This window comes from Periplaneta americana, chromosome 7 (genome assembly GCF_040183065.1).
Source record: "Periplaneta americana isolate PAMFEO1 chromosome 7, P.americana_PAMFEO1_priV1, whole genome shotgun sequence".
Lineage (NCBI taxonomy): Eukaryota > Metazoa > Arthropoda > Insecta > Blattodea > Blattidae > Periplaneta > Periplaneta americana.
This window is the reverse complement of record NC_091123.1, coordinates 149,714,598-149,738,047: the sequence shown is the minus strand read 5'-3', so window position 1 is coordinate 149,738,047 and position 23,450 is coordinate 149,714,598. Positions and strand designations below refer to the sequence as shown.

Here is a 23,450-nt window from a genome sequence, read left to right as displayed (position 1 = left end):
GACAAAAGCCCAAGGGCCAGACAACATTAGCATAATACTTATACAGAAAATACAAGAGATAGTAATACCTACGATTGCACATATATTCAATAGTTCCTTAATCACTTCAACTTTCCCTAAAATATGGAAGCAAGCTTTCGTTCTTCCTCTTCCAAAAGTCAAAGTTCCCACCGACCCGAACGACTATAGACCAATCAGTATCCTGCCAGCCATTTCAAAAGCACTGGAAAGAATCGTACACAGACAAATTACTAACTACATGAACGAACACAAACTATTCGACGAGTATCAGTCAGGTTTCAGAGCTGGACACAACACAAGCACTGCTCTACTTAAAGTGACCGAAGACATTCGTGAAGCAATCGACTCTAATAAAGTAACAATACTAACACTTCTTGACCTTAGCAAAGCTTTCAACTCTGTAAATTTTGACCTGCTCACCCATAAATTGAGAAATATGTATTTGTCAGAGACTGCTGTGAGTTGGTTCGAATCCTACTTACGGGAAAGACAACAATGCGTTGTATCCGGGAATCGAAGATCCTCCTGGCTTGACATAACATCAGGTATACCACAGGGGTCGGTACTCGGACCATTGTTGTTCACAATATATGTCAATGATATTACATCTCTTGTAAGGCATTGTAACTATCACTTGTATGCTGACGACCTTCAATGCTACATCTCTTCCCGCTTAGACCGAGTAAATGACGCTATAGATAAATTGAACGAAGACATTGACTCGATTGTGACATGGACAAAGAAACTCCGTCTTAAAATCAATCCTGGAAAGACACAAGCAATTATATTAGGACACAAACGGCAAACCGACGCTGTAAAACACCTCGACATTTCCCCTGTTAAAGTAAGTACAGTGCATATCCCTTTCAGTTCTTCAGTAAAAAATCTTGGCATTCACATGGATAATAATCTCAACTGGGACATGCAAATCACAGAAACCTGCAGAAAAGTATATTCTATTATCCATGTGCTAAAAAGGATAAATGTTCATCTCCCCTCTTGCTTAAAAAAGTCCCTTGTGCAGACACTTGCATTTCCCTATTTCGACTATGCGGACATTTTACTGACTGACCTCTCCAGCGACAACAAAATGAAACTTCAACGTGCTCATAATTTGTGTGTACGTTTTGTAAGCAATGTTCGTAAATATGATCATATTACCCCATCCCTGGAAGCAATAGGTTGGCTTAAACTAGATAAGAAAAGAAATTTACATTCACTTCTCTTTCTCTTCGAAATCTTGAACTCTTCTATTCCTTCGTACCTGTCGTCTCGCTTCACTTACCTTTCTTCCCACCATAATCTGAACACACGCTCTCGTCATGAAACAATACTAACAATACCATCCCATCGCACCTCCTCATACTCATCTTCTTTCACAATAGCCCTGCCAAGACTCTGGAATTCGCTACCTGCTAGCATCAGGGACTGTCGAAATAAAATTGAATTCAAACGAAAACTTACTAGGCACTTGGTCAGTAATTGATTACTTGTAAATAGTTTCTTTAATCTATCACAAAATATTTCAATATTCAGTAATTTCATCACTATACAATTTTGTTATTCTAGATTTACTTTGTAATTCAGTAAATATAAAATATTCTTTGTTTCTCTATGATAAATTATCTAGTTTTAATTATTCAGGTAATCTTTTCGTACTTTGATTTTATTGTAATTGTAAATTTAATACTAACTGTAATATTATTTGTAATTGTAAATGTAAATTTAATACTAATTGTAATTTTATTGTTGATATTGTAGTTGGAATCTCCTGGTAGAGGGGCAGAGAAGGCCTGACGGCCTTATCTCTACCAGGTTAAATAAATAAATACTACTAAATACTATCTATGTATGTATGTATGTATGTATTTATGTATGTATGTATGTTTAAGCCATAGGTACTCGTATGAAACCATTGTGCTTTCTCCAAATTTCGACGCGAGTGAGACACTATCTGAAAATTTTGCCTGCAGTTCTCTGTCAGGGACACGATTCTTTCACACACCGTAAATCAACCACACAAGCCTTCCAGCTTTACTTTCCTCCCGGAGGAATCCATGTAAATTATTTTATCGCGTTTAAAAATCCATCGTCCTCTGCCGAGATTGAACCTTCCATCCTAGATACAACGGCTATTAGACCACCAAAGATGGCAGTCCAAAATGCAGTTCGTATATATTTTGATACTGCTATGATTTTTCCCAATATTTTCATAAAAGTTGATACATCATAGTAACTTTCATTATCTAACTTATTAATGCCATATCGACCTCATACAGTACGAGTATAACCGCTAATTAAGCGAGCGCATTTCTATTTGTAACAAGATTAAATAAGTAATAAAGAATGTAATAAACTTTATATGAAATAACTTCAGTTGTTCGAAGCCGTGATTAGGGAAAATTGGACGTTAAAATTATAGTTTTTTAAATTATTAAGCTGTAATATTAGGCATATCATTCTGATGATATTGATAGTACATGTGCACGTTTCTTTATTCCGCAATTTCGCCTTGTTTTTAAACGAACCTACCATGTGATTGCATGCTGTGAGTTGTTTCTTGAATGGCTGCTACAAACTACATTTTTAAAACACTACTTACATTATTCTTCATAGTATGTTTTGAATTAAATTGTATATTATAAATCAAATTATACAGAGTGATTTAGGACCTCTGCAACAAACTCTGGGGATCGATAGATCTCGCAGTGAGGATCATTTTTCGTAAAGCAACCCATGTTCTCCGATGCCTCGTGTAGGAGCTACGCGACATCGAAAAAAAGACAGATTTTTAGTGAGAATCTGAAACCATCAGTCCATCCTTTAAAAGTTAATAATATTCTGGTATTATCAGTTACCTGAGCGGTTTTCTTGCGGGTCCATTGCCACCAATATGAAAAAGGTTAATAACGCTCTTTGGATGAAGCTTTTCATATTGGATACTGAAACATACAATAAAGAGAGCATTTAATAACACTTACCTTTCTAAAAATAAGTATATCGAATTATGCACACTTCATCCCCCTATTATTTATTCGCTCGTTTTCATACTCTCTCTCGCTATCATAATATTAATACTCGATCACAACGCGATAACACGCTAGAAATTCCACTTCACACATCATCTCTGTATTCCTCATCTTTCACTGTTCCTACCTCTCGCCACTGGAACTCTCTGCCGCCTGAAGTTAAGGGCTGCCGAACATTTAAATCTTTCAAATCCAAGTTAGAAAATTATCTTATGACGAGTTGCCAAACTAACTTACTATTATGACGAGTGTTGCATTGCATGTTTCCACGTATTCACATTTTTTTTATGTTCTAGTGATATTTAACTTCTTTTATATTTTCCGATAATGGTATATCTATAATGTGATAAGTTGAGCTATATATAATCATAATTTTCCTTACTGTGTGTACTTAAAAATATTGTATTCATTGTATGCTTTGTACTGCACTATTTTATTACTACTATTAGTATTATTATTACTATTAGGCCTGTTATTATTATTATTATTATTATTGTTATTATTATTATCATTATTATTATTACTATTCTTATTTATTATTATTATTTATTATTATTATTACTATTATTATTATCAATAATTGTCTTATTTTTTATACTTTGTATGCCTCATTTATTTTTGACCTGCTGTTCACATTTTATTATGCTTTTTTCTATCTTTCTTTCTCTGTGTTATATATTATGTCTGATTTCTTCTTACTTGTTGTTTATATTTTATTATTATTATCTTATTCAGTTTTGTGTGTAAAATTGTAGTGTACTTTGTAAATTTGTAGTGTTTTTGTAACGCAGTTTTTACTCCTGGTTGAGTATTGGAGAAGGCCGTAGGGCCTTAACTCTACCAAGTTAAATAAATCATTATTATTATTATTATCATTATTATTATTATTATTATTATTATTATTATTATTATTATTATTAATATATTTCCACTAATCTCAAAAAAAAATTATTTTCATCTCTGTACTTGTAAGAATTCCATTATTAAAACAAAATTAATGGTTTTTCATGAACTTGTAAAAATTTCTATGGTTAAGTACTCTTTGTCCCTTGTGGCAGCTCACGAATGGTGAGAAGATACATAAATCTAGCAGTCATGCACAAATAATGACGTGTACAATAGCAACGCTATCAGATGACGAAATCCTTAAAATAATGAATATTAGAAACCACCGAAGTAAATTTATTAGCTTGCAACAATTTAGCAGAAATTTCTCCTCACAGACGGACATATTATACTTACTTGCCTACAAATGGCTTTTAAGGAACCCGAAGGTTCATTGTAGCCAGAACATAAGCCCGCCATCGGTCCCTATCCTGTGCAAGATTAATCCAGTCTCTATCATCACATCCCACCTCCCTCAAATTATTTTTTAAATTTAAATATACAGAATAAAGAATATAATTACAAACAAACAAGAAAAATAGAAATAAAATAATACAAGCAATATAAAACAGGAGATATAGTAGTATTAACAAAATTTGAGACCGAATGAGCAGCGCTCGTGTTCGGTCGCAGTTCAGATATAATATTAATAGGCCTATAAGAGAATATAAAATAAAATAGGAAATAGAATTAAAATTACAGTTATAGAAATTATATAATACAATATAAAGCTTAATACAAGAGAAATATAGAAAATAAAAAAATAATAATAAAAATAAATAAGTAAAATAAAATAGGAACTAAAATTTAAATTACAGCGGCAATGAAACTATATAATATAATATTAACACTAGAGAAGAATAATATCGCACGTGAAAAGTAGGACTATATATATATATATATATATATATATATATATATATATATATATATATATATATACATATTTCAAAATTATAGAATACAAATATAATATAGTCTGATTAATTTATACACATAGGCTATAAATTTATTTAATCAAATTCAAGATTTTAACACGTTTCTAATTTTCTTGTTATATGTTAGTGGGTTACATGTTAGAAGTTCTGGGTGTAGGCCTAATTTAGTTAAAGCAATGTACAACCGAGGGCCAAAATTAATGCTATGCTTTAGACCAGCAGATGTGAGACATTTAGGTTCTACTAATGTTAAATTAATATTTCGTCTCGTGTCATAATTATGTGTCTGTAATACAAACTTATTACGATTTTTATGATAAACTTTAACAGCGTATACTTATAAATTTGTTCAATATTAAATACATTAAATTCAGAATAAATTAATTTAGTTGGATAATCGAAACCTTTCTTCAAACAAATTTTAATTATTCCTTTTTGTAGTAAATTTAACGGACAAAAATTAATTTTTGTACTTCCACCCCAAACAATTATACCATATTGAATGATAGACTGAATAATGGCCAAATAAACATTTCGTAGAACTCTAATGGGTAAGTAGCATCGAAGATTAACGAATTTATAAATTGTTTTACGAAGCCTCTTACAAAGATAAGTAATGTGATGAGGCCATTTTAAATTCTGATCAATAATGATACCCAGATATTTGACATACGTGGCTTCTTTCAGTGGTGGACATTTACATCTTTTGGGATCTAAACAATTTTCACTGTGTATTATTAGTCTGTATTCATCGCTAAATTTTAAATTTTGAACACTGGCAGCTGTTAACCAAAGAGGAACTAAAGTTGATTGAGATATATTTAAAGAAAGGAAGTTGGAATTAAGCCATTTTTTAACAATATTAGCACCTATATTAGCATTTCTATATGCTTCTTGCCAAGAAAAACCACTGAAAATAACTACTGTATCATCCGCATATGAGTATATAGATCCATTAAATTTTTCTAAATTTATATTTAGCAGATCATTAACATATATTATTGACCTGGTTGGCGAGTTGGTATAGCGCTGGCCTTCTATGCCCAAGGTTGCGGGTTCGATCCCGGGCCAGGTCGATGGTATTTAAGTGTGCTTAAATGCGACAGGCTCATGTCAGTAGATTTACTGGCATGTAAAAGAACTCCTGCGGGACAAAATTCCGGCACATCCGGCGACGCTGATATAACCTCTGCAGTTGCGAGCGTCGTTAAATAAAACATAACATTTTTTAACATATATTAGAAATAAAATAGGTCCCAAAATTGTTCCTTGCGGTACACCTATATCAATATATTTGTATTCACTAAATTGATCTTCAATTTAATCCATTTTAATATTATCCTCCCAACTATGTCTCGGCCTCCCAAAGGTCTTTTTTTTCCTCCGGCCTCCGAACTAACACTCTGTATGCATTTCTCGATTCACCCATACGTGCTACATGCACTGCCCATCTCAAAAATCTGGATTTAATGTTCCTAATTATGTCAGGTGAAGAATACAATGCGTGCAGCTCTGCGTTGTGTAACTTTCTCCATTCTCCTGTAACTTCATCCCTCTTAGTCCCAAATATTTTCCTAACAACCTTATTCTCAAACATCCTTAATCTCTGTTCCTCTCTCAAAGTGAGAGTCCAAGTTTTACAACCATACAGAACAACCGGTAATATAACTGTTTTATAAATTCTAACTTTCACATTTTTTGACAGTAGACTAGATGATAATACCGTCTCAACCGAATAATAACAGGCATTTGCCATATTTATTCTGCGTTTAATTTCCTCCCGAGTGTCATTTATATTTGTTATTGTTGCTCCATGATATTTGAATTTTTCCACCTCTTCGAAGGATAAATCTCCAATTCTTATATTTTCATTTCGTACAATGGTCTGGACAATATATTTGCATAAAATAAGTTAATGTCAGAATTTCAAAATCGGTTACTTTTCATGCATCACAACATTTTCTGTGTACACTTTGTAAGATTAGAAGTGAAATTAAACACAGTAAGATTCAAAATCATGCGAAAAATTTAAAAACCGCTGTCACAATTCTTATTTAGTGCACTTTTACTTAAATTTAAGCTGTGAACACTTCACAAAGAAAATTAGTGAATAAAAATTGGATTTGGTCCATTCTCACCTTGTGTTTGAAGAACACTCAATGAAAAACAAACATTTTTCTTCTTGATAAATCATATCTGCCTACACTGTAAGGCTGGGTCTTCATTTGTCATCGACTTCACATGTACTGAGATTCCTAACCCGTTCAGCTAGCTGCATATACTCACCTCCTGACGGTTCACTCATTCATGTAATCACATGGGACTACGTCAAGGACAGAAGTTGGCCAATCCTTTTTCCATTTATATAAAACAGTGGCCGGGCTATCTCTTAACGTTAAATACCATGGTGCAGCCATGACCAACTTATATGTAACATCACCACTGAAATTGCTAATGATTTACGATGAACAATTTTATTGTAATTCACTTGTAATTAATAAAGACAAAACAATAGCTATCCCATTTTCTTTAAATAGTAAAGGTAATAAACCAATTTCATCTGTACTACAAATTAAACTGCAAAATTCTGATTGTTCCGATATAAATTGCAATTGTTCAGTTATTATTGAAGTTAATGAAATCAAATACTTAGTTATAATTATTGATAATCATTTGAAATGGAATAATCATATTCATTATATTTGTAATAAGTTACATAAAACATTATGTTACTTTGTTATTCTAAGAAATATTTTGTCAATTAACTGTTTACGTGTAATTTATTTAGCATCATTTCAATCTATATTTATGTATGGTATTATAGGTTGGGGTGGAACTTATAAATCCAACCTTTATCCGTTAATTCTACTACAGAAAAAAGTAATAAAAATTTGTTTAAAAAAGCAGAAAGATTACCCAACTTAATTGTTGTTTAAACATTTCAAAGTTTTCAACATTAAACAAATGTATTATTTATTTTATTAAAATATTTTCATATAAATTTTAATAACTTGAAAGGTATATACATTAATATAGAACTAAAAATATGAATTCTCTGCGTTTGTCTGAACCAAAATGTAAAACCAATGCAGCTTTTTATCATAGCATGAGTCAAGGTCCCAGATTATTAAACAAATTTTATTCCAATAATATTTCAACCACGAATCCTCTCTAAATGAATAAAAAATGAAAAAAATTGTATTGGATTTATAGTTTGGGTTTAAACATATTAAACACTATTTAATCTGTATTCACTCTCAATTTTAATTTTATTTTTGTCTGTATTGGAATCCCCTCCTGAGCACGAGTCTTAGCCTACTCATTCAGGAGTTGGCTAGTTTATCTTTCATTGTATTATTAACTTGTATTCATTTAAAACTTAGTAGCAATAAAAATAAATAAATACATTTATGGCGAATATATGATTCTACGGGTGCTATTCATAGACATTTCGCTAACCCGCGCTATGAGCGTGCTAAACTAGCCCCGGCTATCGACTGGTTACTTGTACGGGATTCATATCATATCATATCGCTAACACTGGTTTATGAATACGAAAAACGTCAGTTCGCTGATCATCCACCGGAAGCCCGCGCTAAGAATGTCTATGAATATGGCCCTACAATTCTGATATAATCTTAGCATTTTCCGAATCTCAGCATTAGATTCCTCACAACAACTTATACTGCTGAAAATATATGGGATAATACATAAATAATTTACGCCTCTGATCTTCTATTATTAACAATTCATTACGAGCTTATGGCCAATTAAACGCCATTGATTCACATACGCTAATAGGTCTATACATTCATTAGTTATACAAATTAATCCAGCAATATTTGGTAGACCAATATTGTCTTGAGGAAGCACAAAATGACAATTCCTAAGGAAGGCAAAAATATATTACTTACTTACTGATAAACTAAGAAGTCTACAAGATTTTGTAATCTTCCAATCACCTCAGCAAGATCTCTTAGCAGGAAAAAGTGATTCTGTCCTCTCGTTTCAAGGTAGTTCACGAAACATGCAGCAGCTATACCAAGATGCTACAGTATGTTGGAAAGCATGGCAAACCTGATATTTTCGTAACTCTCACCTACAATCCGCCATCACCTGAAATAGCTACTGTTTTACTCGCACATGAAAAAACACACTGATCGTCCTGACATTTACTTGCGTTTTCGCATTGAAACTCAGGAACTGAAAGTGGATAGGTTCAAGGAAAAGTATTTGGCATAAAAAACACCATTCAGAGGGAGTGTGTTTCATTGTTATGGAAGTAAATAACTTTCAAAATATCTGGTATTCTTCATTGAAAATAAATCTGAAAAAAAAAAAAAAAAAAAAAAAAATGTACTTGAACTTCTAATGAACTTAGTTTGCAACATTTGCTGCACAAGCCACTAGTACGGGTATATTGTAATTCTTATCTTCTGTACCAGTAACTTGCGGAACAGGCGATATAATCCTGCATTATCATCAAATTATGCTCATAATAATTTTGGTTATGTCAATTATCTTCCTGATAAAGAATAAAAGAATAAAAAATTCTCTTCGATTTGACACAAGATAAATCTTCAGTCTAATTTATTTATTTAAAAATATCTGTGGTTAATTTTTATAACTTATTAATTGTAACAATGGTTATTAGAGGAGAAAAATTCGCTCCGGCGCTGGGGATCGAACCCGGATCCTTGGTTCTACGTACCGAGTGCTCTAATCACTGAACTACGCCGAAGTTCAATCCCCGGCGCCGGAGCGAATTTTTCTCCCCTAATAACCATTGTTATCGTAACAGATATATTCTGTAGGACCAAAAATTAATCTTCATAAAGATTACTAATTTCATGTTATAGCTCGTATGCATTTTTTGGAATTTGAACAGTCGATAATGTGTTACCTTTATTATTAGTGCCCGGATTTAATATCGTGCCGTTCTTTATTTGTTGTTTTACAGACAGAGCTGCCTTGTTTATAAATAGTACATTATGCAACGAGCCTATAATGATAGTAATTAAGAAGCGAGTATAGATGTTTATGAAACGAGCGCAAGCGAGTTTCATAATTTTCATACGAGCTTCTCAATTACCATTATAGGCGAGTTTCATACGACTTTTTATGCTCGACCATATTTCTAACTTGAAATTATTCAGATGTATACATTTTATTTGTATCTGACAAGATCGGAAGTGACCATGTTCTAGGTCGTGAATTGTGAGATGTGCGCAGACGCGAAAGTATTGATTTTTTTCCGAGGAACAATAATGTCATTGACCTTGATGTAATCCCGTTAAACTTGGTATAACCTTGATTATTGAATTCGACATTGAAAAACGAGATGACAAATTGAATTTATTTTAATATTATTTACAATTAACGCTAATTATTATAGTAATAGAACATAACCTTCTGCGACAGTATTGGATTTCCAGCCTCCGTGACTTTTCGCTAATTCTCTTTCGATTGCATATCCGAGAATAATCGATACTTGCGGTTTTATAACGGTACAAAGCTGACTTGTCATTGGCTGAACACCTGTAAGCTGAGTTGTCATTGGCTGAACACCTGTACTTTAATGAGTAGGTGTACTTTAATGACATGCATTAAAGGACTGCTTCCAGGTGTGTAATTACTACATTTCGGCATGGTCGAGCATAAGCATAATTATGATACCCTGATTAAAAGCGGGGAGGAGATTCGTTTAATTGCGTGCACTGTTTAAGTGATGTTTGTTGTGTGATTAATTCAAATAGTCGTAGACCACCGCTTGATGAGAACCAACTTAGCATAATCATAACATAACCTACATCTTACTTGGACTTTTAATGAGTAATATAACCAGTGCGAGGAAATAGCATTCGCGTTCAGGTCACTAGTAATATCTTGAATGTAAAATACGATGATGATCAAACTTAATTTATTTTTACAATAATGATGTGTTGCGGGTTGCATTGGCACGCTACCGCTAAGGAACAAGTTGTGCATAGAGGATTACTAAAATTATGGCCACATGTTTCCCGAATTTATGCCCAGTTAAACGTTCCAAATTAAAAATAAATAAATACACAAATAAATAATTAAATAAATAGTAAATAAGTCAGTAAATAAGTAGTAAATGATTAAGTAACTAAGTAGTAAATAAATAACTAAGAAGTAAATAAATAAGTAGTAAATAAGTAAGTAGGAAATAAATAAGTAAATAAGTAGCAAATAAATAAGTGAATAAGTAGTAAATAAGTAAGTAGCAAATAAATAAGTAAATAAGTAGTAAATAAGTAAATACCAAATAAATACGTAGTAAATAAGTACCAAATAAATAAGTAAGTAGCAAATAAATAAGTAAATAAGTAGTAAATAAGTAAGTACCAAATAAATAAGTAGTAAATAAGTAAGTACCAAATAAATAAGTAAGTAGCAAATAAATAAGTAAATAAGTAGTAAATAAGTAAGTACCAAATAAATAAGTAAATAAGTAAGTAGCAAATAAATAAGTAAATAAGTAGTAAATAAGTAAGTAGGAAATAAATAAGTAAATAAGTAATAAATAAGTAAGTAGCAAATAAATAAGTAAATAAGTACCAAATAAATAAGTAGTAAATAATTAAGTAAATAAGTAGTAAATAATTAAGTAAATAAGTAGTAAAAGAATGAGTAAATAAATAAGTAAATAAGTAGTAAATAAGTACTAAATAAATAAGTAAATAAGTACTAAATAAGTAAGTAAATAACTAAGTAATGAAAGAAGTTAATAAGTAATAAGTAAATAAATAAGTAAATAAGTTGTAAATAAATAAATAAACAAATAGTAAATAAATAAGTAAATAAATGGTAGATAAATAAGTAAATAAGTAGTAAATAAGTAAGTAAATAAATAAGTAAATAAGTAAATGAATGAATGAATGGCCATTTCTGATAATGTTTCGTAATTTTGACTGTTTTTGCTTATGCGTTATTAATTTGTTATTACTCTTAACTGAACTTAATGTAACTATGAAAATTTTGTGATTAGGACAAATGTTTATATGACATTTTTTGCTCAGAATATTATCTTCGGAAATAAGCTCCGTAAGTGACGGTAAATCCTCGTGAATCACCCTTTATATGTATCATATGAGAAAACAAAGAGGGAAGCAGAAAAAAGGAAAGATTGGAGAAAGCTAGGTTTGCAGTGAAAAACCTGCCCTTGGGCAGAACATTAAATGAAATGAGTGCAGAACTAAAATTTAAAAACAATGTGCACATTCCCCCTTTTTTTAAGGATCCTTCTCGGCGTAGTCACTGTTGCTTCCACTGATAATCTCGACCACACCTTTTTTAGAACGGAACCAACTGACAAAGACGCATGCCACATAACTATATGCATTCTACTGGGTGTTCAGTTCAAAGTGTGTCATGGCTCGCTGTATGCCGTCATGTGGCTAGCCGATGAGCCTAGAGAATTCAATCTTCCTACACTTCCGCAGCTCAGGTGTATAACCTAAGAGGCAGAGAAGTTGGCTAGCAAGTACGGCGTTCATTCTGAAGAGTACGTGCCGATACATACGGTAACGCCGGTAGTGGCAGGAATGTGAACTGTTTGGAAATACGTACTGTCGGGATATGGGGAGAGGGTTAAGACAATTACTTACGTATTTGTTGACACTAACTTCGACGGTCAACATGGAAACGGAGCATTTGATTTGTGTTGTGGAATGTTACCGTACGCAACCGATGATAACAAATACCCTGCGTACGACTTGCCGGCGAAAAACACAGTTCGAAAGAGTTTATGGTAGCACACAGACCGTACAGACCGCCATCTGTTGCTACGACGTTCAAGTTATACCGTACACGTTCTCAAGTTCAGATTGAAGAACGCCTTGAATAATAGGCAACTTCTCTGACATATAAGCTGAAACTCGCTTCAAATCGCTGACCCAACAACAGTGACGTCATGACACACTTTGAAATGAACACCCAGTATAACATAAGTTACTAAAATTAGTTAATTTTTAATTATTATAGTGTCATGTCGTTGTTTTATTGCTGAGCTCCTTATACAGTTGATGTTTCTTTACACCACTGTTCACTACGATTCATCACATACAGTTTATTCGATTCAAATCCCGTCATAATGACAAAGTTTGCAGCAAGTCCCTGAACCGTGAGAGCATTTTCACGTTCTCGGACGTCGCGTCCAATAGGCTGGGCGTTGTTAATGTCAGTATCCAGGAAACGCTGTTCGTTCTTTTTTCCAAATGAAGTGTTTTTACATTCAGCAACAGGAAATTGACAGCTATTAGTGCTCCCATAATTTAATTCTTGTTCATGCGCAGTGGGTGTTCTATTACAGAAATGTTCTCAACAATAGGATATCGATTAGTTCAATGGAAAATCGGAAATATTCGTCCGTGTTATTTATTGATCAGTATTGTGTGTAATGGGAGGATATTCGCCAACGCCAATATTTGTTAGTTGAAAAGCACTTTTGTATTCGTGAGGGAGTAGCGTTACGTGTACATTGTTGTGATCTATAAATTTAACAGAATATAGCTGTACTCCATATAGTGACGGGCGTTGTTGTATGTTTTTTTATAATCGAATACTGATCGATAAATGTCAAATAAAAATAAATGATATTTCTATTGATTTTGTCACAATTTCTTAAGGGGTTTACAGCTTACAGCACTAAAATTAAAAAAAAATAGGGGCTATTTGACATTTTTTCCTCCATTACTGTATATTGTACAATAATGAAAATTAGTATGTGTGAAACACTGTCCTTCTGCTATATGAAAAAAACATTTTTACGATTAAGAAAGAAGTATATATATATATATATATATATATATATATATATATTTTTTTTTTTCAAAATTCAGTTCACTGTGCAGTGATGAAGCGTTTCCCTCATAACTCAAAAACTATCTAACATTCTGTGATTAAATTCTTTGTGTGTATTTATGCATGTCATATATACAATACGATGCAAGATCACTTCTCTAGCTTTAATAAATTGTGTGATAAAAAATAAATTAATTTAAAAATGGTCAAATATCAGTACTTTCTTCTAACACAAAATAAAAAAAATATATATATTATTTATTAAGGAATGTAGTTGAAAGAGCATGATATTGTAAATATGAGTTTCAGCAATAAAATGAAAGAGAGAGAACATGAAAAAGTTTACAAGTTTATGAGTTGTTAGGGAAACGCTTCATCACTGCACAATGAACTACCACCATTATGAATTTTGAAAAAAAAAAAAAAAAAATTATCGTAAAAATATTTTTCCATATAGCAGAAGGACAGTATTTTACACATACCAATTTTCATTGTGGTACAAGATACAGTAATGGAGTAAAAAAAAAATGTTGACTATTTCCAAACATTTTACTCCTGTAAGCTGTACCTAACCCCTTAACAAGCAATATGCCGTGTACCATTCAGACACTATTATCTGTGCATTTCGAACTGGCGACTCAAGATCAAACAATGAACTGCATTTGCCATGCGTTCTTACTCCGATCCTGGACCATTCTCTCAATTTTTTTTAATTCAGCTCGGACAGCCGAAATTACCAGTGCTTCAGTTCATAGTTTTCAGTTCAGTGACTCGTGCGTGGTTTGTATTTTTGTACGTTTGTACATGACCTTGATCCCCCAGTTCGAGTCGGTCTGGTAGCGTAGTCAGTATAGCGCTGATATTCTATGCTCGAGGTTGTGGGTTCGATCCCGTTCCAGGTCGATGGCATTTAAGTGTGTTTAAATGCGACAGGCTCATGTCAGTAGATTTACTGGCATGTACATGAACTCCTGCAGGACAAAATTCCGACACACCGGCGACGCTGATATAACCTCGGCAGTTGTGAGCATCGTTAAATACAGTAAAACATAATTTAAATTTTCCGCCAGTTCGAAATGCACAGATAAGTCTGTTTCTGTTGTTGGGTGGGTTAGAGACAAGTACAACTTACTAATTTATTAGACATATATATAAAATTATCTCCTGGTCCACAAAAAGGAGTCCAAAGGCGACAAATCTGGGGATCTAGCTGGACACACTATGTGACCTCTCCTACCAATCCATCGTTGTGGAAAAACCTGGTCTAAATGCTCACGAACATTCTGTATCTGGAGCATCGAATAATGGAAGTGGTGCAAGATATTCCTAAAACCTGGTTAAATCATTGCTTAAATGGTTTCAATGATCGACTGGCACATTGTAAAGCAACTGAGGGCTACCAGTTTGAACACAGAATTTAGAAGGTGAGCTAGCTTTGTTTTATTTTTGTTAAGGAAGGAGTATTTCATTATTTTAATATTCAATACACTTTTCTGTTTTCTAGATTTAGCAATACTGAATTTGTACAAAAGTATCAAGTGTAGGTACTTTTTGAAAAGCACTTAATGAGCATTATTCAAAAATAAAAAAATATATATTGGGTGTTCCATTTAAAATAAGAGAGTTGGCGTTACCTCCAGTTAAATCGGAAGTATAAAAAACTCGGTAATACCATTGTTGAGTTCTTAGATATGGGTATCCTCATAATTACACCAAGTTTCATGTCACTGAACCACATCTTCAAAAGATATTTAGGGGTGCGGGACTTTTAACTAACCCTGTATATCTAGCCTAGTGAAGAAATACGTAAAATAATAATTTCTTTATTTTTTATATATAATTTTATTCTACGTATCTCCAAGACCACACTCAAAATTTTACAAATGAATATACTGCTTGAATTAAAAGTCTGATAGATTCCCAATTCTAATAGATTTCTTCCACATTTTTGCACACCTTCTCCATTTGAATATTTACCTACATTACGTTTTAAAATTCAAATCATTATTACTTCCAGTCGCTTCCTTATGTCACATCGTAGTGAACATGAAGCTCTTGTCTCAAGCTGCACCGTTTGATGTGCATATCAGTCGTGGTCTTCTCCGCACACGTCTTCAGAATGGTCGCTGCAGAAGTACACGGTTCTTCCGTTCAGGGGCTGAAGTTTTCTACAGTTATTCTTGTTGTACGCTCCGTTAGCACATTTCAATCCACGGAATGCCTCCACCTGCAACAGCAACATAAAAATGTCTTATAGGCTACTCCTTCTTAGAGTGTGTGTGATCTGTGGATTGGAAGCGATCTCCATAACAGCCGGTGAAAGCAAATATTTACACAGCTTTGTCGCTTTGTGATTTCTCTCCTCCTTTGTCTTATTCAAGTTTGCTCTGATGGAAACCACATTAAGGCGATGCGCTATTGAAAATAGTCGAATTTTTATTAATGTTATCATTTTTTAATTTTCGCGCTAAAAATGTAGGCTGCGGTTTCATGAAAATTGTATCTCAATATCTTATTATGGACATTGACGGACAAAGCTAGGTAAAAATTGATTATATTTGACTTGTTTGTGTACTGAATTTATACCTAAAACTTATTTTTCACATTTAATTGTTTAGTTTATGTATAACTAACTTAGTTAGATATTTGTTGTTCTTGTACTTTTAGTAGTAGTGGTGGTAACGGTGTATAAACATTTAAAATTATTAAATTCTAGAAGTGATGATTTGGAACATGTTTTTAAAGAAAACATTATTTTTTGTTAGAGCCTATTTTCATTTCTTTAGAGATATTTCCTACACTTTTAAGCATATTTTAGGCAACTAAAATTACATTTTAACGACCAAAAAATCCATACTCTATTGATGACTAGGCTTCGAGACTTTGGACCCGATACAATAAGTTTACTGTGCATGTGCTATAGGTTGTTGACTCGCTGCAGGTAGTGAAAGGTAGAGATGTGTTGAGGTAACAACGTTGCTATTTAGAGTAGAGTACGGTAGTATAGGGAAACACACCTATGTACATTCTGAAAGTAAATATACATTACACAATGACAATGTCAAGAGAAAAACATTTATTCTCTGTCTTTTATAAGCACGTGTGTTTAATTATTATTATTAGACATCGGATTTTTAGGCATTAAAAATTGCAGTTTTAGGCGCCTAAAATAAGCTCAAAATTTGTAAAATTAGGCTCTATTTTAATGAAAATAGGCATTTTAGGCACATCAAGGTATCATACTTATTTCTTTCACTGAAATTTTTAGTTATACACTAAAATACGCACAAAAAAGTATGTTTAAACATTAAAAAAGAATACTATATTATATTTATAAACAGAGCTGCACAAATTTAATATATTGAAACTAATGAAATAATGATTATTGATATCAAGATTACTCATTTTAAGTTATTGAAATTCAGTTCCTTGCTCAGACTTTATTATAATTATCTGCACAGTACACCACCAGAATTTTTTCTAAATTCTCCACAGTTAACCTTTGCCTTTTGTCACTGAGAATCATTTTGAAAGCAGAAAAACTTCTTTCAACCGAAACTGATGTGAGAGGCGCAAATTTTAAATTAGGTACAATAGAAACATCAATACTTACTGGAACATTTACACTTTCCCCCGATATCACTCTTGATACTTTTTCCAACAATGAAAATCCTACATTCTTATCTAATACGTTGTCCCACTTATTTTTAACTTTTTTCCCAGTTTCGCCCAAAGCAGAATGTATGTTCACTTGAGCTTCCTTTACTATTGCTATTTGGCTACAAAGAGATTGTTTTTCACGTTCTAATTGTTCAATGCTTGCAGGTATGAAAGAAAAGTTTGATGTTATGTAGGCAATATCGTTTTTCACTCGTGAGTCATTCAGACAATCTTTCACTGCTTTCACACACGCTGCACTATCAGTTTCAGGTAATTTATCAATAACTGTGACCACTTCTTTAAAATACTTAGAATAATACACCACTGACTGAATCCAGGTTCCCCATCGTGTAACAACCGGCTGAGGTGGGGGTGGGATATCTGGAAAGTTCTCTCTGAATATTGAAATCCTGGATGGGGCTTTACAAAAACATTTTTTTGTGTTAGAAATAAACGAATTGACAAGAGGAAATTCATTCCGGATTGTTTCAGAAACCCTGTGAAGGCCATGTGCTAGACAGGTTACATGCGTGAGGTTAGGATAAAATGTTTTAAGAAGTGGAGCTGCAGCAACCATGTATGAGGCAGCATCAGTACAAAACAACAGAACTTTAGAATCGTCTATATGACCTGAGTATAAAGACTGTAGGCCTTTATTTACAAAATAAGCAATGACTTGGCTATTCACTTTCGAAAGTTCCTTAACACATACGAGGTGTGGAATCGAAGGTCCATCAGGACTAAGTTTTCCTACTATCATATTTGCTATATACCTATTCATAGGATCTGAGGTTTCATCCACAGAGACCCATATGTAAGAATCACCTATATCCTCCCGAATGGAAGCTAAAGTTCCATTGTATATTCTGTCTAAGTAATTTTTTCTTAGGGTCGACTCAGATGGGATATTTTGTTTGCAGTATTTTTGTAAAAACTGTCTTAAAACCGGATTTTCAATTGCATTCCAGGGAATGTTAGCAGCAACAAACGCTCTGGTTAAATCAGCATAGAAATTGCTGCTGAGATTGGATGAAGTAGGCTGTGTTAGTAAAGTTTGTTGCAGTTGATTTTTCTGCTGAGCTTTAGCCTTATGAGCCGCTCCTTGCACATGCTGCTTTAGGTGGCACTTCTTTTCTTGCGAAATCTAAAAATGTAAAGTAAACTGAATTAAAATAAAATCCTAATTGTTGTATTGCCGTATTTCTATCACAAAGTTAGTGGGTTCGAACAATCAAAATTTTAATGACCTGCAAATACTTTAACTATCGGAATTTAAAAGGTTAAAGTGTAGTGGTCTTAAAAAGAATTATACCTCAGTCAATGTATAAATATTATAGGCCTACTCATTAAAATTAATAGAATTGATATATTTCAACTATTGTTACATACCTGTTTGCTACAAATCTTGCAGAATATTATTTTTCCATCATAAGTGAATTCTGAATATTCTGTTAGCCATTGCCGGATCAATGTAGATTTTGCACTTACATTTTTCGGCATTATCGCGTTAAACTTCACAGGAAAACGTCCTACCGCTCAAAACTTCTCAACACAAATAAGGTGAGGGAAAGAGCAACTGTTAACGAGCATTAAAATGAACCGTTATTATTGAGATTCAATTGGACAAAAATACAAAGTTCCACTTATTGTTGCATTTCCTGGTAGTGTTAACACTAGGAGGGCCATTCTTTTAAATATTTTGTAACGGTTTACCCTACTAATTCGCAGTTTTATGACTTTTCATAAATATTTCAAAAACACTCTTTCTCCAAAAATTGTGATTTTATGACACTCTGAAGGGCAGTACAGCTAATCGGTTTCAGACCGAAAACAGTCATTTTTATAGTATAGTATATCTCTGAATCGGTAGCAGCACATGTTGTGATTGTTGCCTGCTTCAAAACTAAGGTTGGTTCTTTGTCGACATTTATGCCTCCAAACATGTTAAATTCGGTGAAATCTACTGCGAGTGTCGTGAGATTCAAAACATTTTGTTTCCTTTATCTATGGTTTCATGGCCGGTGTGAAGCAAACTTTCCACTTTTTAAATGCCTTAAATTTCGCAGTGAATGCATGTATAAATTATAAAAAGTAAGAGTAAAATGCGAAACTTTACAGTGAGTTAGGCATTTTTAGGCGAATATTAACAAATTAGGCTCTAATAACCGTTTTAGGGCATTTTAGGGTACTATGGAACTCTTTGAATACCTTTCAATTTCCATGAAACACAAATATTAATAATTATTTTTACTTTTCTCCTAAAGAAACAAAATAGGCATTTGCCTTAGAATCCGATGTCTGATTATTATACACAGTGTTAATGATGGAAATAAACATGTATCAATTTTAGTTTCTTCATTTACCCTATTGGTCGTCTTTAGGAAGTGCAGTTACAGTACCGAAATGCAATGTACTACAACATACATTTCCAGTGTCTCAAACGTAAATCTTTTTCGGTTATCTGCCAAACACAGTTTGTACTGTGAAAAGCTGCGCTCTACGCCGCATGACTTGACAGGAGCAAAACGAAAAAACCTAACATCATTGCAGTCTCTAAGAGACAGTCCTTTATTCTCGGGTGACTCTATGACCACTAATTTGCTGTTTATATTACACAATGTTCCATATCCGTTATTTTTACATAAAATTGATTTCCACTTCTGTTTTACACGTTCAGTAACCTGTGTACTTGGTGTCTCATTAATTCTGTGTGTCATTTCCTCAATTAATTTGAGGGTTTTCGGCATCTCTTGCTCTGACTTTTCTAACCGTGTAATAGTTTCAGACACAGTTTGAAAATAGGTTTGTATGAAAACCAAATTATTCGTCAGAACCTTCAAATGCAGAGCGTTTTTCTTTGCGTATTTGTTGGCATCCATTCTACAGTACCCCCCACCCACTGTACGCTTTACCACTATACTCAGTTCGTCGTTATGCGGATTTCCCACTGAACACCTCTATTGGGTCTCGAAGCCTACTGATGACTATTATGCTGAAAATTAGAGTGAATATGTTGGTGTGAATACGATGATGGTGATGGGTGCAGTAGCACACCTGGCAGTGGGCGATGGGGACGACCTTGGGGTATACGATCCAGGTGACGACTTCGCTATAAGGCGGCGTGGTGAGCGAGCCGAAGTACGAGAAGTAATCCGTGGTAGTGGCCCGCACGTAGAAGATCCTCAGGAAGTCTTCGGCGTTCATCGTGCAAGTTCGCTGGGGCTCCGTCAGGTTGTGGATCACGTCCACCAGAGGCTTCATCAGCTCGTTGTCTTGCTCCCTGCAGGCCTGCAACAACCGTAACGCCACATTCAGAAAGTATTCGCTTGAGAGAGTTGCAGAATAGGGCTTACAACCGGTTTTCATTCGACAGGTCAGAGAACATCCGTCAAGACCGAGCATCCGACCGAATGTTCGACTTCAACCGGTTGCCCCTGATGTTTCGCAGGCTAGGAAGAATACCGACATTTTCTGAGTACACAAACGGGGTAGCAATTGAAGGAAATTTACTATGTGTAATTTAAAAAATGCATTTTCTTAATATAGGTACAATTCATTGGAAACTTTATTACAGTAATGTATAGATGAACAAATGGACACCGGTAATAACAAAGGAAATAAATGTAATGCATAGGCCTAATATGAAATCTGGTGTGTAAAGAAATGTAAGAATGGAATAAATTACAGTTGATACTAAATAGAAGTACAGTAGTGGCAAAAAAGAACCAGACCGACTCTTGTAGCTGATTTCAGAGCCTTGTTCATTCCAGAGCACGATAGACTGGTAACTAAGACTTTCGTGGTCCGAATCCTGCATGGGAAGGAAACTTTTTTTTGTTCCTTATTCAAATTTATTCCCAATACTTTTCGATTGCAGCGATATTTTACTACTTAATTAACTTATTATTCCCAGAACATGAATTTTACCAGCAATCGAAAAGTTTCCTTCCCAGGCAGGATTTGAACCACGAAAGTCTTAGTTACCAATCTATCGTGCTCTGGAGTGAACAAGGCTCTGAAATCAGCTACAAGGGTCGGTCCGGTTTTTTTGCCACTACTGTACATACATTCTATTGTAACGTTTACACTTTAAACTAAAATGCATACCTCTAGAACAGCGGTGATCAAAACGCGAACGGCTGTGATTACACACGAGAGACAGCCTAAGAAGTACGGAGACGAGGGATAAGTACTTGGCACGAAAACTACAGCCAGTGGTGGTTCGTGCACATGCTGAACTCAACATTTCATAGCTCATTTCCTGTTTATCTCTAGGTAGAATGTGCTATATTTATAATCAAGCAGTATTTTCTTTAATCTCAATATCTTTATTGCAAGGAAGCAAATCGTTCTATATTAATTAATGAATAATTTAATAAGGAAAAAAACAGACCTCATTTGTAAGATTACTTAAAAATAACTTATATGAAAACCCCCTTTTCAAACAGATAAATATATTAACTGAATGACTAAAACAAAACTCTAACATTCAATTATTTTTGTGCATATTTCTGAAAAGGCAACAAAGTCCGGCTGAATGTTACACACGGCACTTCCCAACTGCGCTGTGTTTTCGTCCGTAAGGCGGGACCTGTTTTTATGTTTAATAAGTATAACTTGTGAAAACAATGTTCACATAAGTAGAAGAAAAAGACGCTAATATTTTAGTAACAAACGTTTTAAGCATAGGATAATGGAGTTTAATAGCTCGTTCCATTCTTACAATGCATATAGGCCTAATATTGAATCAGTAGTTCTATAATATTAGACTCTTATTAAATGAATAACTAGAAAATAACTGATAATAGTTAACCTCATCTAAAGATTAAAATGTTTAAATTGATATGCAGCCTATACGTCATTCCATAATGTCTGACAGGAGATGTAAACATTGCCTCCAGAGGAAGAAAGAAGTATAATTGCTATTCAACCAATGACAGGGGTCTCATTATACGCCTGTCTTGAAGTTGGGCGGAGGTAAAACGCTTCTAATATAATTTATTAATTATAATCGACTTTCATCATCATCATCATCATCATCATCATCATCATCAATATTTTTCTACTTCAGTAATGACTAGAGTTGTTTCAATCTTAGAAAGTAATTCTTGTACATGTGTAAAGAAGTTGTTAGCGTAATTGCGTATATAATAATTAATTTCTCTGACTAAACTCTTTCCTGTAGAAATGCTATCTATAGGCCTATTATTTCATTTACCACATAAAAATTACTTGAAAATATTGCTAAAGCCAATTTTATTTTGTCTATTCTAATAAAGGCCTTAAAATATTGCTTCATGTGCACCATCTCTAAGTGAAATACAGATATGAAAATAATCCGCCAGATAGTTTAAGAAAAGTCGCTGAATACAGACGGAAAACTAGAAGGGTCTACTATTTGCTAGGATACTGAAAACGTGGATATACATAAAAGTTGGAAACCGATTTTTAGTCTCATGAAAGTATTTTGTGAATATGCGAAGTAGGCCTATGAAGAGATAGTAAAACTTCCGGTAAAAAATTTAAACCCAAATTAAGTTTGTGTAATATTATTTGATGATAGGCTACTAATGTTTGCAAGACTAGCAACTTGACACATTTTTATAGGATACAGAGGTTATAAATAATAATAATAATAATAATAATAATAATAATAATAATAATAATAATAATAATGTAAACATACTATCATAAAATACAACTCCTTTACATCGTTTATTGTCAAAACACAATAATTTAAATTTCTTCATCTCAAATTGGTTAAAAAACATAAGGGCTTACTTACGTATAACAAGAATGCTATGATTGCAACGCCGTCCTCATTTTCTTGGGCTGCTTCTTCGTCTCCCCTATACATTTTCTTGTAATGCACAAAGTGCGCTTCCATGGAGAACCTGCACTCAAATTCAATTGAATATCAGTTAAATTCAAATGTTGGACAAATTTTCTGCGATCATACCATGACTTTGTCGTAGAAGGGAAGATTTTGATCAACAGATGTTTGACATTAAAGATTAAGCACAACAGTAGGTCTAATAATAATACTAATAATAATGATAATAATAATAATGATGTACCCATTTTTTCGACA

At 33.4% G+C, this 23,450-nt stretch overlaps 1 protein-coding gene across 1 annotated transcript in view; it reads right to left on the bottom strand.

The window, feature by feature from the left end:
• LOC138702799 (uncharacterized) overlaps window positions 1-23,450 on the bottom strand; it is a 60,657-nt gene that overhangs the window by 28,004 nt on the left and 9,203 nt on the right. Inside the window, exons 3-7 of the mRNA XM_069830096.1 lie at window positions 23,145-23,253; window positions 20,414-20,647; window positions 15,788-15,926; window positions 7,012-7,062; window positions 2,880-2,963 (exon numbers count right to left, since the gene is read on the bottom strand). Of these exons, the coding sequence (XP_069686197.1) occupies window positions 2,880-2,963; window positions 7,012-7,062; window positions 15,788-15,926; window positions 20,414-20,647; window positions 23,145-23,253 (617 nt within the window). The remainder of the gene's footprint in view (window positions 1-2,879; window positions 2,964-7,011; window positions 7,063-15,787; window positions 15,927-20,413; window positions 20,648-23,144; window positions 23,254-23,450) is intronic.